The 18,783-nt window shown below is 38.7% G+C and overlaps 1 protein-coding gene across 12 annotated transcripts in view; it reads left to right on the forward strand.

Annotated features, from left to right (window-relative positions):
- The window catches only part of agrn (agrin), a 329,502-nt gene that overhangs the window by 187,488 nt on the left and 123,231 nt on the right, over positions 1–18,783 (forward strand). For all 12 annotated transcript variants that reach the window (XM_073875244.1, XM_073875252.1, XM_073875243.1 and 9 more), the window contains 2 exons: positions 9,735–9,945; positions 13,295–13,503. In XM_073875244.1, the coding sequence (XP_073731345.1) occupies positions 9,735–9,945; positions 13,295–13,503 (420 nt within the window). The remainder of the gene's footprint in view (positions 1–9,734; positions 9,946–13,294; positions 13,504–18,783) is intronic.

The following is an 18,783-nucleotide window of genomic DNA, read 5'->3' on the forward strand; positions in this document are numbered from 1 at the left end:
CTCGGAAAGTAATTGTGGCTCTACTAAATTTCGAAAGCTTGTCTTGTTAATGAATATGGTGGATAAATTTTAAATAAAAGAGATGAAATTCAACAGATCAATTATTCCGCGGAGAGCTCCTGCTCCACTATTTCTTGACGTGCTAACTATCTGGATTTCTGAGTTCTTGTGCGTCTTTGATTAAATCCTGACTGTTTCATGTTAGCGGGGAGTTTGAGTCACAGGCACAAAGTGCTGTTCATGAAAAGCCCCCTGCCCACCGTGGACTGTCTAATGACATTTCCCTTCCACACTGCCTGATGAGCTGTCAGGTTCTTTTCGCGGCTTATCTTGCCCCTCTCTGACATTTTGGAGGGGCTTTTTGATGTCTTATATTCGACTGTACCCATGATGAAGACGAGACACGTTCTCGTTTTTATGAACATTTTGTAAAGTGCCCTCCAGACTGGTGAGAATTACAGAACGTCTGGCTTTATTAATCCTCCAGTCGTTCCAGTGTTTACCGACTTATCTCCCCTGAACTCTCGAAGGGGTGATTGTTAGACATCTTCAATTTTCAGGGATCCGTTGTTTCTTTATTACATAAAGAAGATCAAACACTCCCTTTTATTTAACCTTGTCTTTCTTTAATAGATATGACAGTTTTATCTTGTTAAATATGCAACACAGTGAGATGATCCATAGCCTCTACTTTTTTGTAGAGTATACAGCTGTATTTTAATACAAAACCTGTCTTAATCACAAAACACCCACCTATAACCAGTAATGCTGCACAATTCATATTTTAAGTATTCAAATTATGTCATTTTAATTGCATCTATACACTTACAATATTACCCTTTACAACAGAAAAAAAACATGGTTCCTCTAGGTAGGTCTGTGTTTTTACTGTAGTAACCATGATTTGATGACCTTTGTAGTAAAAACATGGTTTTACAAATGATGCAGTTATCAGTATGCCAAAATAACAACATTACTACACCTTTACTATACAGTACTGTGCAAAAGTCGAAGGCCACCATGCCAGAATTAGATTTGTTGTTTTTGCAATGTTATACAGTAGTGATCATATATAATTATTTCTTAGTGTCTTTAATAGAATACATCCAGAAAATACTGGAAATGTGTATATAGTATTAAACATTTTATTAAATTGTAAACTGATGTGTCAAGTTTTTAGGGTAAACTCCCCTTCCACTTGAGCAATAGCAGGGAACTGCAAGATATCTTAAAGGATTAGTCAATTTTCTTAAAAAAAATCCAGATAATTTACTCACTTCCATGTCATCCAAAATGTTGATGTCTTTCTTAGTTCAGTCGAGAAGAAATTATGTTTTTGAGGAAAACATTCCAGGATTTCTCTTATTTTAAGGGACTTTAATGGACCCCAACACTTAACAGTCCCAATGCAGTTCCAAATTGCAGTTTCAAAGGACTATAAACGATCCCAAACGAGGCACAAGGGTCTTATCTAGCGAAACGATTGTCATTTTTGGCAAGAAAAATAAAAAATATGAACTCTCAAACCACAACTTCTCATCCTCCTCCGTCTGTGTGACGAGCCAGAGCGACCTCACGTAATTGCGTAATGCTGTGGAAAGGTCACGTGTTACATATATGAAACGCACATTTGCCGACCATTTTAAACAATAAACTGACACAAATACATTAATTAGTATCATTCGACATACAACAATGTTGAAACGGTCCTCTTTCTCCATACTTGTAAACACTGGGGGGTAGTTTCGCGTACATCAAACGTGACCACTTGACGTGATGACGTATTACGTGAGGTCACGTTGGCGTGTCACATAGCCGGAGAAATACGAGAAGTTGTGGTTTAAAAGTGCATGTTTTTTATTTGTCTTGCCAAAAATGACAATCGTTTCGCTAAATAAGACCCTTTTGCCTCGTTTGGGATCGTTTAGAGTCCTTTGAAACTGCATTAAAACTGTAAAGTATTGGGGTCCATTAAAGTCCATTAAAATAAGAAAAATCCTGGAATGTTTTCCTCAAAAAACATAATTTCTTCTCGACTGAACAAAGAAAGACATCAACATTATGGATGACATGGGGGTGAATAAATAATCTGGATTTTATTATTTTACTTCATTGTGTTCAAAACGCTCAAGATGTGTTTAGTGCCAAGAGAAGTGACACTAAACACTGACGATGCCTAAAGAAGTCATTAGTTTTTTATTTATTTATTTTTTACATATTTCCTGTATTTTCTGTTTGTACCTTATAAAATATATTGAAAAATAAACATGGATGGACATTAAAACTTCTAAAACAAGAAGTCTGGTGGTGGTGGCCTAAGACTTTTGCACAGTACTGTACTAAAACCATTGGTTAATTTTGTAAGGGTTGTCTATAACAAGCCTCATGTTATTGCACTTGATAAAAATGTGCATGTTTCAGAGAACACAGCGCCTTGTGCAATTAAACTTTTTTAAGACTACTTTTACTATCCACATAAAGCAACAGCCAAATCACATTCGTCACATATTTTACCTGATTTGCACAATTCAATGAACCAGGTGTTTCAAACAACCCAGACAGCAGGTGCAAATAAATCACCCATCAGTTCGCTCTTACAGCGAATTCCAAATGAAATTTCGGGTAGGGGATATCCACAAAAAAGAGAAAGTGTTGTTTTCTTTTAATCAGCCGTAGTATGAGACACAATTGCGTAACTCTCTCCAAACTTTCTGATCTTCAAAGGGAATAAGTCATAGGGATGATCACTTCAGGTTGAAATTCGCTCTTTCCAAACTTTCTGGAAACCTTTGAGGTGTCTGACACTGTGGTGTTTCTTGAGGCAGAGAAAGGCAAACAGACTCAGAGGGAAGTCGCATCTTATAAATGATGTCTCCCTGTGAGGCAGGGCTGGATGAATGCTCTGGGTCCCAGAGGACGTGTGGTGTATGTGTCTCTGCCGAGCTGGCGAGAGTGTCTCTAGCTTTAAAACTCTTGGGAACAAAAAGCACCAACAAGTTCAGCCAGAAAATATAAATCTAACATAGGTACACCATCCTAGTGATCTCTGTCTCTAATTCAGTCATGCGCACACAAACACAAATGGGTGACTGATATTAAATACTAATAGAATGGTAACATGCCCTGTGGTTTGGCATTCTGCACAGCATTTAGCCCTTTTAAATGACATTTAGCTCTTTTATAGCAGTTTAATTTATTTTTCCTCCAATTAATTGGAGACTACAGTACAGTATGTGGAATATATGAAGAGTTTGGTTCCAAAACGCAATAAATCCATTTTGACTAATTTTGGTAAAAACGTGTTTTCTATACCAAAAAAGTGACAAGATGAAAATCACTATTTTCTGTTACAAACTTTCACATAGCATCTTTAGGTTATAATAACATTAAAAAGTCAAATCCATAACTTGATTTTCAAAGATTTATTATAAAAACTGATTATTTTTTCCACAAAATGCAATAAATCCATGACATTTGTTTTTCAAAATGCTATAAATCTATTGAATCAATATATAAATGTGCATTCATCTTTGCCATGTTATATTCATTTAGTTGACTAGTGGTATACACTGATTAAAATAAACATTAATGGCATTAATCAAAACATTTACTTTGTCATATTATGAACACTGTCATTGCTGCTGTTATACTTGGGACGTCGTCGCTGAGCTTTTTAGATGGCGATCAGCTGTAAAATGTTTTGGTCCTGCTCGATTTTCGTTGACTTTGAGTAAAATAATGGAAAGTTTATCATAAGATCCCCTGGGGTCAATGAGTTAGCATGACAGAAGATTGATCCTGTCATGTGAGAAAAAGCAACAGCCGACATTTATTTTTCCATCTCTCGAGTACCTCTCGCGTAAATTCTTAGATTTTGATGGCTTACGTTTCTTTCCCGTCACAGAAAACCACCACAGGTTTATCAATGCCATCAAAGTATTATTTTGTATTTGTTTGTTTGTTGATCACAGAGAACAAAGTAGATGAGGAAAACTAGGATTTTGTGTGTATTCATAGCGCCGCCATTGTTGTTTACAGTGCGTGGAATAGGAGGCTGTGATTGGTTAAGCTGATTGAGACAGAGCACAGTTAAGCTGATAGAGACAGAGCACAGTTATGCAAATTTGAAAACCACGCCCACCGGGGGGGGACAATCCAACCGTCTCCTTTGACTTTGTATTTCGAGAGGCCACCTCCTTTTCATTTCTGGCTTATAACGAAAAACAGAATAATCCCTAAAAGTTGCTGTGTGACAATATGTACAGCTAACAAGCCAAAGAACCCAGAAATAAGTTTTTATAAGCTGTCGAGTCGTAAAACTCAGCCTTTAAGGAGTGGATCGCCGACTACGTTTCCCCCTAGTGGACGCAGTTCTACTAATATAACTACTATGAAAAGTTGCCGGTTTCCACTTTTGTGTCTTTAAACGCTCGTTTTTTGGGGTCGACAGCTTATAAAAACTTATTTACAGATTAAACTTAAAAACAAAATAATACCTAAAAGCTGCTGTGTGACAAGGTGTACAGCTAACAAGCCAGCCAAAAACCCATAAATAAGTTTTTATAAGCTGTCGACCTCAAAAAACGAGCTTTTAAAGACACGAAAGTGGAAACAGGCAACTTTTCATAGTAGTTATATTATGTAGTTATAACTTTAAGTCAATGGAGACGGTTGGATTGCCCCCCCCCCGGTGGGCGTGGTTTTCAGGTTATGACGCGCTGCGCTCTGTCTCTATTCTGCAGAGAAGGAGGAGTGGCGTTTATCGTGTTTTGGGAAAAAGGGAGAAAAGGTGACAGAATAACACGGCAGATATTGGATTTTGCGTAAAATTAAGATTTTACTTTTTAAAGGACAAGTTCGGTATTTTACACTTAAAGCCCTGTTTTCTGATTGTTTATGATGAAATAGAATGGTTTTGACTGAAATTTCGACATTTGCGGCTGCCCCGAGAATTTTTGGGTGTTTGTGTTTCAGCTCCTACCTTTACAATGGGTTTAATGGTGCACTGGAACAATCCTTTCTTAAATGCATTAAACTTTCGTTTACAAAGACGTGAAACTTATCGAGTGGTCAGGGGTGTTCAGTGGTATGCTCACACAGAAATCGCGTTAAAAGATGCTTTCCAACAGGTGTTTTAGCATTCGTTGTTAACTTGTGGACCTATTTTTCCAAACGCCCCACACCCGTACATTCTTCTGCTTAGAGCTTGAATAACAGACACTCCAGCCCAGTTGGTGGCGCTAATCCGCCATTGCCAATTGCAAGAATAGAAACAAAGTTCCCGGCGCGGAGTAATACCGTACCTCACAGCACAACTAATACAAGTCAATGGAGTTGGCAAATACTACGATAAAGCCTGTTGGAATGCGTATTTTGCAGCGATTTTTGTGTGAGCATATCAGTGAACACCCCTGACCGCTCGGTGAGTTTCACGTCTTTGTAAACGAAAGTTTAATGCATTTTAGGAAGGATTGTTCAAGTGCACCATTAAACCCATTGTAAAGGTAGGAGCTGAAACACAAACACCCAAAAATTCTCTGGGCAGCCGCATATGTCGAAATTTCAGGCAAAACCGTTCTATTTCATCATAAACAATCTGAAAACGGGCTTTAAGTGTAAAATACCGAACTTGTCCTTTAATACTTACCAGATACAATACTGATTTTGGCAGTAACTCATTTTGGCATTTATCGTGTTTTGGAACCAAACTCTTCATATGTATGCTACTTAAAATGTACAGATATGTGACCAGCAGCACATGTGGCTATTTCAAGCACATTTTGATACCAGCTTTGTATAAAATCCCATAAAACTAGCAGGCCAGCTGACAGTCTTGCCTGGGCCCGGGACAAGATAATCTTAGAGGGCCCCCCACCCCTTACTTTTTACTGGTAACAAGACATTTGGCATTATCAGATTCAGGACCCACGAATATTGCATATTATACATTGTATAAAACATTTAGTTAAAGGTGCAGTGTGTAATTTTTGAAGGATCTCTTGACAGAAATGCAAAATAATATACAAAACTATATTATCAGGGGTGTATAAAGACCTTTTTATAAATAACCGTTATGTTTTTATTACATTAGAATGAGAAGTTTTTATCTACATACACAGAGGGTCCCCTTACGTGGAGGTCGCCATTTTGTGTCGCCATGTTTCTACAGAAACCTTTAACGGACAAACTTTTTTTACTAAGTTGTCTCTGACGATGACATGTTTTACCGGTGGTGGCTACTGTAGCTTCTCTATGCGTTTCAAAAGCGAGGGGTGAGTGGATTGAGCCGTTGGTTGCAATTTGCAACCTCACCACTAGATGTAGTACACTGAAAAAAATATTCATTGAATTTAATCAATTTTTTAAGATAAGCGGTTGCAATCAATTTATTTAAGCTACATTTAAACAAAAAAGATTAGTAAAGTAAAATAAAATATAAAACTTTTGTTTAAATGTAGCTTAAATAAATTGATTGCAACCACTTACCTTAAAAAACTGATTAAATTCAATGAATATTTTTTTTCAGTGTACTGACACTGTATACTGACACAAAATATCATAATCACGTATGAATTATGAACAGACTATTGGAAATATCAGTAAAACAACTTCAGCTAATATTATGCCGTGTTTGGACTAAAAATTGAATAAATATTACTCCTCTCTTTAGAAATTTGAAGTAAACATATAAACTCAATCAAAATTTCTCCAAACATGCACGCCTTTGAACCAAAAGCCCAGAGGGATATTATTTTGTAAAGAGCTTTCATGATGAGCATGCATTGCATTTTTCTCAATGAATGCGACTGAGGGTAGAGCCCTGCATTTCAGCCCAAGCCCGACCCGACCTTTTTACACCCCTCAGGTCGGGTTTCGGCCAATTTTAACCTCACAGCTGATACGCGGGCGGACCTCGAGCTTATTTAGGCTTCTCCGTCTTTTTATATTTTTCAATTTAATTAAAATAACATTTTGACAGACGATGATTGCAAAACAAACGTAGTAAGACTTTTAACCTATAGCACGAGTCCGCTATAAGCACAGCCAGCCACAAATTTACAATGCAGCTGTTGCGTATTTAACAGCAGTACCGCAGCGCACCGGGAAAAAATATTAATGGAGGACTAAAACCTTGGATACTGCGCATAATCTATGCAAACAGCATCCAATACATAATCTATATATGCATAGCGAAGTTGTAAGCAGGTTGCATGTTCATTCGGTTTCATGTTTATTTCGTTTCGTTTTGTAGCTATAGCCCTTTTCATTTTTATATTTCTGCCCCCGTTGCAGCTGCGAGCAGCAGAGCAACCTGCCCCCGCTTTTAAAAAATAGTGTGTGTAGATAATAAACGTTTAAACTAACACTGTGATATGCTGAAAATATATATTTTATGTAGTTGTTATTATAGACAAGTGAAGTGTTGATTTGAGAGTTCAATTCATCAAACATGTCGTCAACTTGCTGTCGGCTGCTAACCGCTTGTTGGAACAAACAAAAATACTCTAAAATGTAAATAAAAAAAAGAAATATAACTATTTTGCCATTTAAAACAAATCTGAACTGCTTTAATTGCTGCAAGAGTAGTACAGCTGTATAAGGAATCTGTGCAAGGAGTTATTTTTTGCTATTTCTGCGGATTTCTTTTGCAAAATCTATGCGAATTTTGCAGAATAATTAAACATGTTTTAAGCACATTAAGCACATTTATTTGAGAGAATGTGCGCTGTGAATATTACAAAACAATAAAATATTTTATAATTACATTTTATTAAAGGATTACCCTGAATTAAACTGGACCAACATGAACCAACAGATAAGAGTTTTATATAAAATACATATATTACTGTCAGTGTAACAGTAAAAAGAAAAGGCTTCTCATTATGAATGTAGCCTATATCAAGATAATTTCATCTGTTTAACAATTTATATTTATCTTGTAAACGGATTTGAAATAATAAATAATTGTCGCGTCACTTAGCAATAGAGATCTCATCTCATTATCTTCTCCGCGGTAAGTTTTATTTCAAATTCAAGTTTTACACATTAAATATTAAATAGTTTGTGCTTTCTCTCATAAAAGCCTCACAGCAAACAGCACATACTTCAAAACACACGCGATGCAGTGACTATATCTGCGGTCACAGATTCCTAATGGGGAGAATTAGGAATTCTATTTTCCTCTATAAGGCCTATATTTTCTTCTTTTCTTTTATTTTCTGAGCACCGAACTTGTGCTGAGTCTGACCGGACATTTTGAGCGTACTGAACTTCAAATCAAATGAATAAAATATTTTCTTTATTTTTAACAATTATTCCATAGGTTCCAGTTCTGGGCCCCCCTCTGGGCCCACCCCCACCCTGGGCCCGGGACAACAGACCCGTTTGTCCCCCCCTGTCGGCGGGCGTGAAACTAGTATTCCTTCAGCACATTTATTATTAAGGTCTTGGCCAAGGAGTATCAGATACACAGATAGAGGGGTTACACTAATGGAGGGTCTCTGTTGAAGCGGGGCTCAGTGTGTTTGGTTAATTACAGCCACCCCTGCATGGCATACACAGAATGCTGGCTCTCTTAATGGGAGCTAATGGTTTCTCCACTGGTAATGGCTGGCTTGCGTGGCGATGTTGTTGGAGTCGCTGCCCGCATTGTACTAAGAACCTTTTGGTCTGGTTCCATATTCTCCCCCTGTGAGCCGTCCTGTTATTGTGTTAGTATATACCAATCCTTGACCTGGCATCAACACTTCCCGCATTACTGCTGCGTTCTCTGTGCTTTTATGTCCAGGCCTATCTTTATTTTTAGCTTAGGGCCTTAGAATCATTCTGCTTGTTGTTTGCTTTCCGTGATGTCTTTCTATCTCTGTTGCTTTGTCTTCATTTCCCGATTATTCTGTACCCGGTTCTTTTATCTCTTTATTCGCCTGTGATTCTTCCTCTCCTCTTGGTCTTTGTTTTGTTTATGTGTTTTGTCTTTACGCTCGTCATTCTTGTCTAATTTCCTCTGTCCGCTTTCAGCGTCTCTCGTCTTTTTTTCTCTCCCCGCGCTTCTTTCTCTTCTTCTGTGATTACGTGACTTGCTCGCGGCTTGGCATTGTCTTAGAGCGACACCGACTGATAAGTCCATTGTGTCGTCTTGTTTCTGAAAAGTGTGGAGGCAGGCGAAACTGTCACAATTATTTCAATAGCCATCATGGCATTTCTATTACAATTATGTGTGATCTTGCCAGGGCCGGGCCCCGGAGCCCCCGGGGGCCCGTACACCCATCAGCTGTCACCCTTATCTTTTCATATTTCACTATTTCTACTCAGTAAATGACATGCTGTTAACAACAGCTCCATCAGTAGTGGCTTGAAGATCTTGAACATCTTTCTCAAAAAATTTGAAGTTTGTAAAAGCTGTGCCTAATGGAAAGTTCAACACAAAATGTGAGATGTGCTTTGAAACATGGTGACTGATTTCTTGCCGGAACCAGATAGTGTGCATCAGTTTTTTTTTTCATTTCAACAAACAATATTTGTTAAAAGAAAGTAAAGGATATGTTTTTAGCTGGAAATCTTGTAGTCTAAATTCAATATGGTAAAAGGCCTCAAAGTGTGTTTTAACTTTATTTTGATAGTCCACTTAAAAAAAGTGTTACCTAATTGTTCAGATGAGACGTTCAGTTAACATACACATTCAGACGTTTTGTTGCAATAAATGTTTTTTATTCTGATTTTGTTGGTTATCTCAGACCCTTGCAGCGATAGCTCGAGCAGGGGCTGTCGGGTGGACCCGAAGACCTACAAGCAGACCACCTTCGCCACGCCCGATGCCTGCCCACCTGACACGACCATCTGCGCCAGTGACGGGAAAACCTACAAGAGTGAATGCGAAATGAAGAACACCGCTTTGCAGAACAACTTGAAGCTCAAGAAGGTCTCCTTGGGCAATTGCAAAGAGGAAGGGAGTTTCACCCAAATCGGGGACGGCATCACCTCACGGGAGCTCGTGCTTGCTTCTGATAAAGGAGCCCTGTGGCCGCTTTTGATTTATTTTGTCATGGCTGTGGTGCGGAGGCTCTGGACAAATTAAGTCCGGTTAGCAGTACTGTCATGCTTGCAAGATACCAATCTCCACAAATCCAATTTGCCCGTCGGGCTCTGGCAGGTGTATTGTGGCAGGACTGTATCATCGCGAGTGATGAAAAGATCGGCCCTGCTTCGCTCCGAAGCCCCGTGGCAAGACGCAAAGACAGTGCGTGCTCGGCTGTGATAGTGCGCGCACGGTGACTTAATACACGCGTGTTTGAGCAGCATCCGTGCCTTGAGCGATTGTGTTGTTGTTTGTGTACCACTGTTGTGAGTCCCAGTACAGAGATCTGTGTCTGTGTATCTGTTCGTGTGTGTGGGTGTAACTCAAGACATGATAGCAGCTGTCTCAAATGAATATCGTAGAGTGTGAGATTTCCAGATTTGCTGTTAGCATGTGTTCGGGATACAACAAATCAGTACTTAATTAAAAAACAACTCCTCCCATGCACTAATAAACTGTCTTTTGTGTGTGCGTTTATGTGTGTTTTAGACACATATCCACTTTATAGTTTAAATAAAATTAAAAATTGACCCCGCTTGCTCTTTAAATACACATTCATGGTCATGCTGTACATGTAATTCATTAGTACACTACACACTATCACAGAAATACTTCCTCCACCCTAAGATATGTTTAGTAGAAATTTTACATTTGCACTTTTGGTAGACGCTTTTATCCAAAGCAACTATACTCAATTTACACATTTATATCAGTCCTGTATGTGTTCTCTGGGCAACCTGATCTCACGAATTTCCGTGTTATAGTCATAGAATATTTTGCTAATTTATCCGTGTCATTGTCACGGATCTCTACATTTTTCCGTGCCCATACCACAGACTTTCTTTTCCGTGTCAGTTTAACGTATTGGTTACTCAATTGTTTTTCCTATTTTCTTACCATTTTGGCGTAGGTTTGGGGTTAAAATGACTTTCTGTACCATAAAATGACATCCAAACCCTAAGGTCAGGCGACAATTGTTTAAAAATCCGAATTTTTTTTATAAACCAATAGTTAAAGTGACATCCTAACCCAAACTCCAAATCTAACCCCAAACCTACGCGAAAATTTCAAGAAAAAAATTTCTTAGTATGTTTGTCTTTAAAAAAAAAAAGTAAAAATATCAAAACATTCTTAAATTAAGGGCCTGTTTACACGAGAACGCTTGAGGGTGGAAACGTAAAAATATTTTATCGGATGTGCGTTTCGTTTTCACGGCAACAGCGTTTTGGGGGCTTAAAACACAAAAAAGTGAAACCATCCTCCAGAGTGGAAATCTTAAAAACGATCTACCGTCGCTAAGTCTGCTCATGGTGGCTCTCGTCGCGTACGCGTTTACGTCACAGGCATGCGCCGGTTTAGGAAAATAACAACAAACATGTCGGATTATTTCCATACGTCAGACCTTCAAGTTGCTATAGCAGCTCTGATAAATATAAAAGTCTTTCCAGCAGTTGTACGAATTATTCACAGCAAGTATTACTGATCAGAGAAGGCGCATTAATTACCTCAGTGAAACTGTTGATGCGCCAATTCATCGGAGGCAAACCAGACGGCTTTGGACGAGACCTGGGAGAACCAGGAAGAAGGTTGTACGCAGGCACACGGACTTGGTGTTGTTGTGTGTCAGTGCTTCACATTGCCACCTAGCCGCCTGAAGTGCACACTACATAGAATATCACACACTTTTGCGTTACCATATGCACGCAGATTTCCCCCTCAAAATGCTCGTATAAACGCGGAATAAAAAGTGATAACGCAACGCAACGTTTCTTTTCAGATTGTTTCCATGTAAGCGTAGCCTAAGATGCTTTTTCTTGGTGAGCAAAACGACCCAAGAAAATAAGTCTAGTCTTTAGACCAGAAATAAAAAAAATTGCCAATACACTAAATTCAAGAACAATTTGCTTACCCCATTGGCAGATTTTTTTGCTTATTTTATGCACAAAATCACTTAAATTTGATATTTAGGTCTAAAAACTAGACTTATATTCTTGGGTCGTTTTGCTCATCAAGAAAAATACATGTTAATTTAAGAATTTTTAGATATTTTACTGAAAACAAGACAGAAATACTAAGATTTTTTTTCTTGAAAATCATTTTTTGATGTGTAGGAAAAACAATTGAGTAACCAATACGTGAAACTGACACGGAAAAGAAAGCTCGTGGTACGGGCACTGAAAAATGCGGAGATCCATGACAATGACACGGATAAATGAGCAAAATATTCCATGACCAAACCAAAGAACTTTGTGAGATCATGTTGTCTCTGGGACCAAACCCGTGACTTCTGTGTTGCTAATGCAATGCGCTACCAATTGAGATACATGACCGTGTGTTTTGGCTGATGTCATCTAGACCAGTGGTTCTCAAACTGGGGGCCGGGGGCCGCGAGATGGTGCCAGGGGGGCCCCAGTTTTATTAGATTTTATAAAATACATTAATTTATCATGAATTCTGTGTAATTAAACAAAAAAATAAGGCTACTAACCAACAGCACTACTTTGAATAATTTTATATGTTTTGTTTAATTCAAATGTTACATTTTAGAACAAATTTGTCATAAATTTTCTTTGGGGGGGGGCGCGAAGACATGCATGGTACACAAGGGGGGCCGCACGCTAAAAAAGTTTGAGAACCACTGATCTAGACCATGCATTTTTATCCAAAGTGACCACCGTGCATTCAATTTAAACATTTTTATCATTCTATATGTTCCTTGGGATCAACCCCATGACCTTTGCATTGCATATATATATATTTGGTTTACTTGTAAATAAATAAAAAACGTTGCAAATGTCATATAACACAAACTAATGTAAAGCATCTCCCTCTCTCATCAGTATGTATGTCACATTTAAAAAATAAAAAACAGGTTGAATAATGCAATCAAACATAAATCAAGCTCAGATTGTACAATAGCATAATACATCTCTTAATTTTTCGAACAGATGAAAGGCTGCTGTAATTACACGCCGCCACGGCCCGTCTGTGACAGCTTAGCGCAACTACCATTGGAAAAACACCCCAAATCAATCTGAATGGAATTTGATAATTGATTAAATAATAAGGCACAGTAATGAATTCAAAACCCTCGAGCGAGTCAATATCCGACATCTGATTAAGCGATGTAGAAAAAGATGTCTCCAGTCAGTGTCAATTAGCACGGGGATGATAACTAGCATTCGTCACGTTGTTGACGCATGTATGTTTCTTATCTACAGGGAGATGCCCGAGTGGCTGTAAGTTCAGTGCCGTGTGTTTGCTGGAAGACGGAGAGTATCGGTGTTCCTGCGATCCAATACAATGCGACGGCACGTACAAGCCATTGTGCGGAAAGGACGGCAAGACGTACATCAACGACTGCGAGAGGAAACTCCAAGAGTGCCGGACAAAGACAGACATTCCCGTTAAACAGCAAGGGCCGTGTGGTGAGTGTGAAACTGAGGGGAATTGTGGGATGGCTCCACCTATCCCGCCATACAGGTGTTTCACGTTTCTGATTGAGAAACAGTGTTGGGGAGCACATTTCTATACAAATTGCTTCGTACTATAGTCAAAAATGTTGAATGTTATCTTGTTTGCACATTTAACTGCTTAGCAAGCTGAGGGAAAATCAAACTCCCACTCAGTTAAGTGAATCGATTCATCCTAAAGTCTGATTCGTTCTAATGAAGTGTTTGTTTGAACGGATCAATAATTAACTGATATGAGTCCATGCACAACAATTTAAGCTGTAAGTAGATTTAATATACACGTGACTAACTATTTTTCTAGTTTGATTGTAGTTTAACACTTTAAATCCATTTCTATGCAGCTTCCCCAACACTGATAAGACGAACGTATCTATTATTTAATTGGAATCGTATATCTGGTGTCTGTACTGCTTGTTTTTTGCGTGTTTGAGTGTGTGCTGCTGGGAAACTCTTGTGGAAGGTGCTCATTCTCCTTCATCGCCATGGCGCTCTCATTCTGCCATCAGCTCCGATGACACATGAAACACTGACTTCATGTTTCATTCATATCCTCATCCCTCCACTGCCTCCAGTCCTTCACGCCAGCCCGTCCATGTTCAACTGTCTCGTCATTTCCCCCCCTCTGTCCCTTTTATGTGCTTTTTTGGCTGTCTTTAAACCGTGTTTTTTCTGTTCCAGTGTGTCTCTCTGTCTGTCTTTGTCCGTGTGACGTCTGCTCAGGGCTGCTGTCGGACGCACCACTCGTTGAGAGCGGGGAAGAGTTCAACCTCTGACCTTTCTTTTTGGGATTCTGTAGGTCTCCTTCAGGTGGCCCTCAAAGGGCTGGTTTGATGTCTTCATTCCACCTCTACCCCTGTTCCTCTATTTTTCTCTTTTTGTGTCTTTGTGTGATGGTGGATGTCCCTGCAGCTTTAGTCCTTATGGTGCTATTGTCACTTGCAGTAAAAGTGAGATCAAAGAGCTATATTTCCAATACTTTTGACTCCTTGTGCCCTTATTTCTGACCTCCGTTGTTTTCTTAATACCTGTTTGCATGGATGCATATGCATGCATTCAGCCCCACTAGGTTGGTACTGCTGCACTGCAAAAAAAATACGTTCTTTATTTTATCTTTAAATACGTTATGTTTTCAGTAAAAATAATGTATTTTCTTGATGAACAAAATGACCTAGGAAAATAAGTCTAGTTTTTATAAACTTATAAAAAATATAAATTTTATGTAAATTAGTGCTTAAAACAAGCAAAAAAATTCCCAATGGGGTAAGAAAAAATATCTTGACTTGAAATAAGTTAACTTTTTTCTTAAACACTTAAATCAAGAAAAATTTTCTTACTCCATTGGCAGATTTTTTGCTTGTTTCTTAAAAACTAGACTTGTTTTCCTGGGTCGTTTTGCTTATCAAGTAAATACATCGTAATTTAATAATTTTTTTTATACTTTTTACTGAAAACAAGACAAAAATATTAAGTATGTTTTTTACGTGTACACCAATGTACACACACAGTCGACTTGCAAAGTTTATTCGTGATTTCTTGGGCTACATACTACATTATTCTGTAGATTCATGCGTGACTTATGCGTACAGTACGTGCATAAAAATAACTTTACTTGGGCCTTTACACTGGCTGAAGGCTGGAGTATGGTCCATTTTTATGCGATTGCGAGGGTCCGCGTGCAGTACCATGCAATTTCGTCATCAAAATCGTACATGCGTACTTTACGCACACCGCCTGATTTTTGTAATGCGCACATGCATATTTCTTTTTTCAGCAGTAATTATTTTATCCACAAGGTGGTAAGGGGGGGGGGGGGGGAATTCACAAGGTAGATGGTAATAAACTGCATAAACAAAGAGGACTGGAATGCGCGCCAGCTACATACAGTAGACAACAGAGGCCTTATTGGGAGATTTGAAGTGTGAAGAGGTCAGGAATTACCCTCAATTATACAACTATACCATGAAAATGTACAAAGATGTTTACATTAGTTTTAACTTATGGCGTCACCCAGTTAGACCTACTTAACTCTTTTCCCGCCACTGACGAGTTTACTCATTAATTAAGAGAAAACGCTTCCCTGCCAATTAGTTTTTCCAGCAATCCCTATTTCCACTATTATCAACCAGGTGGCGCTCTTACCCTACTCATAAAACCCGGAAGTATTTCCTTAGGGCAAACGGTTCAAACTCTGTGTATGTTTTGAAGATCGCACCGAATCTGATCTCTATCAAAGTCATTCACAATCACGCAATTATCTCAGCTTTTTGCTCAAAATTTGGTAGTTTTGAAGAAACCTACCCATATTTGAGAGGTGATAAAAAGAGAACAAATTAAGGTAGGATGAAACTTTTTGTTGTTGTTGTTGTTTGAGAGTAGAGGGTCTGTTCTTTTTTTATTTGATGTATTGTATGATTATATATTTAAAGTAGAACATTTTCTGGAAATCATAAAAAATGCTGCCGCTGGCTGGCACCAAAAACGTTGGCGGGGAATGCTGTAGGCCAGTAGAGGTATTGGATGCGTCCAACACCTATGTACACGTTCATGCTTCCAACACCTATGTACACGTTCATGCGTCCAACACCTACGTACACGTTCATGCGTCCAACATCTACAGTATGTACACGTTCGAGTCAAATGAACTCTGCTTTGCGAGGCTGTGCATTCGACTGTGCACGTAACGTACGCTGGCATACGCTTACAAAGATAAACTATAGTTCCAGCTTTAGAAAGCTTGCAATTCTTTTGTACACACTTTGTTGTTCATTGTACAGAATAATCTCTAAGTTGAACTGGAGTGGACAGAAAAAATGATTAAAATCTTGTGGTTCTAGTCCTCTAATGTGATTGGGCAGGTGGCATAAGGCCGGTGACACACTGGATGCGTGGCGTAAGCGTCTCAGCCCCATGGCGTGTCCGTTTTTAATTCAGCTCCCATGTTAACAGGTTAGAGCTTGCAGACTGCCTGCGAGAGACGCGTGTCTTAGGTGCTAGAAATAAAACCGACGCCTATTTTTCACGAGAAACGCAAGTGTGTTGGAAGCGTTTCCAGGCAAAATAGAATAGGAAAATGTTTATATGTCATTTGTACACAAATACATATTAATTAATGACATTTTGATGTTTGAACGTCTATAGGTTGACACAAATCTGAATATAAATGTAATTTAAAAAATAAATAAATAATTATCGATTTTCAAATATTGCACCTGTCAAACATAGTCTATTTTGCTGTCAATACTGTTGGCGGTGTCTTTTATCAGTAGGCTTTATATTTATGCTTAACATACCCATTTTTCGGATTTTGGAAGATGTAGGTGTGTCAAAAAGTTTAAATTGTTGTCATGAAGACAAGAGCCTGGTCTGTCGGCGGCCTCCCCCTATGTCACCTACAGCGCGCCAGGCACGGTTCTGGTGTGTAAAGAGACAAAAACCGCAACACAGCTGCCACGCAACTGAGACGCAGCATTAAGGCCACGCTCACGCCATGCATCCAGTGTGTCACCGGCCTAACAGTGCTTGTATGCACTGATGTTTTAGCATCTGTATCTTACTTTGCCTTTATTCATAACAATTTTCATGAACAGGTCATTTATTGTTCAACCATCTTGTTTGTCTACCTGTTATATAAAAGCAAAATCTTGTTTGTGTGCCTAATATTGCCTAATTATAAGTTTTAACTTGCTTACAAGAATACTTTTTAAAGACCACCAATATAAACTTTGGACTTCACTCTCCGCTGTAAGCCAAATATGGACGACACATTTAAAAATTCTCAAGGCAGATATGCCTAAAAGAAAAAACAGAATCTGGGCAGCATTTTAATTATGAGCAGTGGAAGTAAATTCAGGGCTGTTTTGGCAGAGATCAGAATTCAAACACATTTTAATGGTACAGAAATATCTCCGATTTATTCCCAGTGCTATGCATGTCCTACTCTCTGGCAATACATATAAGATAACTATGGAGCTGGATGCATTCCTCTCCTTCTCACTTTCTTTCTTTTCTCTTCACTATTAGTTTCTGACTCATTAGGATTGTTTTCTGGTCTTCAGCGAAAGATGCATAAATTAACATGTAAAGAGGCATAGCACTGTCTTCTCCTATATTTATTTTATTATTTCTGACAAAGTAAACGTTTCGGTCCTCTCAGGCTTTCGCTGGTGGCAAGTTACAGTATGTTTTTTTATAATACGTGTATCTATATTTGCATATTCCACAAACAGAACATTAATTAAACATCAAAAGCTCGGTGGCGGACCTGAGCCAGGCCGGCTGCCTTTCATGCAGGGGAGGATACTTAGTTTTGATGAGCAAAGCATTGTGTTTTGGACACCTGCATTTGGTTTGATGTTGAGCTTTGTCTCAGTTTCTGGTTCTGTCACTTCCGTCACTCTTCCTTTGTCTTTTTGCTTTTTATCTTTAGCACAGTTTTCTCTCCCAAACAGTGCAGACAGGAGTGTGTTTTACAGTGTAGTATAGATTCCCACAGTGGGAAACGTTAAATGGATCTCTCCTCGTGATAATCAATAGCAGATGCGCTATGTGGGCACACGTGTCTGTACTTTGAAGCTGTGAGCATGTCGGTGTTTTGTTCCTGCGGCTGACGCGGTCTCATCTGCTACCTGTTGTCCTCTGAGAGAAATACAGCTGGGTCACTGTGTCATTGGTACGTTTGCAAAGACACGATTCGTTTCCAAAATGAAAGAAATCTGTGGCGCTGAATAAGGTCACTGTGAGAGTGCAGCTTATGAGGAAATGAGAAAAAACATTGTAGATGTAGATATATTGAGAACGAAGGACTGACGATTGATATAGAAGATTGTGTTCTGGTGCTGGAACATTAGAAACGGCTCTGTTAATGTCAGTGTGAGTTACTCAGGGTTGTGTGATGCATCAGATGAATCTAAGAAACGGATACTAAAAAGATAATAGGAATGAGAAGAAAATAAATAGCCTGGGGTCACAGCTTTTCCTTGTTTATGGGCTCCGATGTTACATCCATATCATTGTACTGTATACTGTATGAATTTTAGGATGTCACCTCTGTTACAAACAGAGACAGTGAGTTTCATAAGCTTGATGGAAGAGAACCCTGTGAGATATTTTCCTCTAACAAATTCAATTTCATTTCCAGTCTTTTTATTTTTCCAGTTCTAGTTTATTTTAAAGCTTATGCACAAATGCATAAAAAGCTTATGCACAAATGCATAAAATAAAGATTTAATCATTAAA

Source organism: Misgurnus anguillicaudatus, chromosome 13, assembly GCF_027580225.2.
Source record: "Misgurnus anguillicaudatus chromosome 13, ASM2758022v2, whole genome shotgun sequence".
In the NCBI taxonomy this organism is placed as follows: Eukaryota; Metazoa; Chordata; class Actinopteri; order Cypriniformes; family Cobitidae; genus Misgurnus; species Misgurnus anguillicaudatus.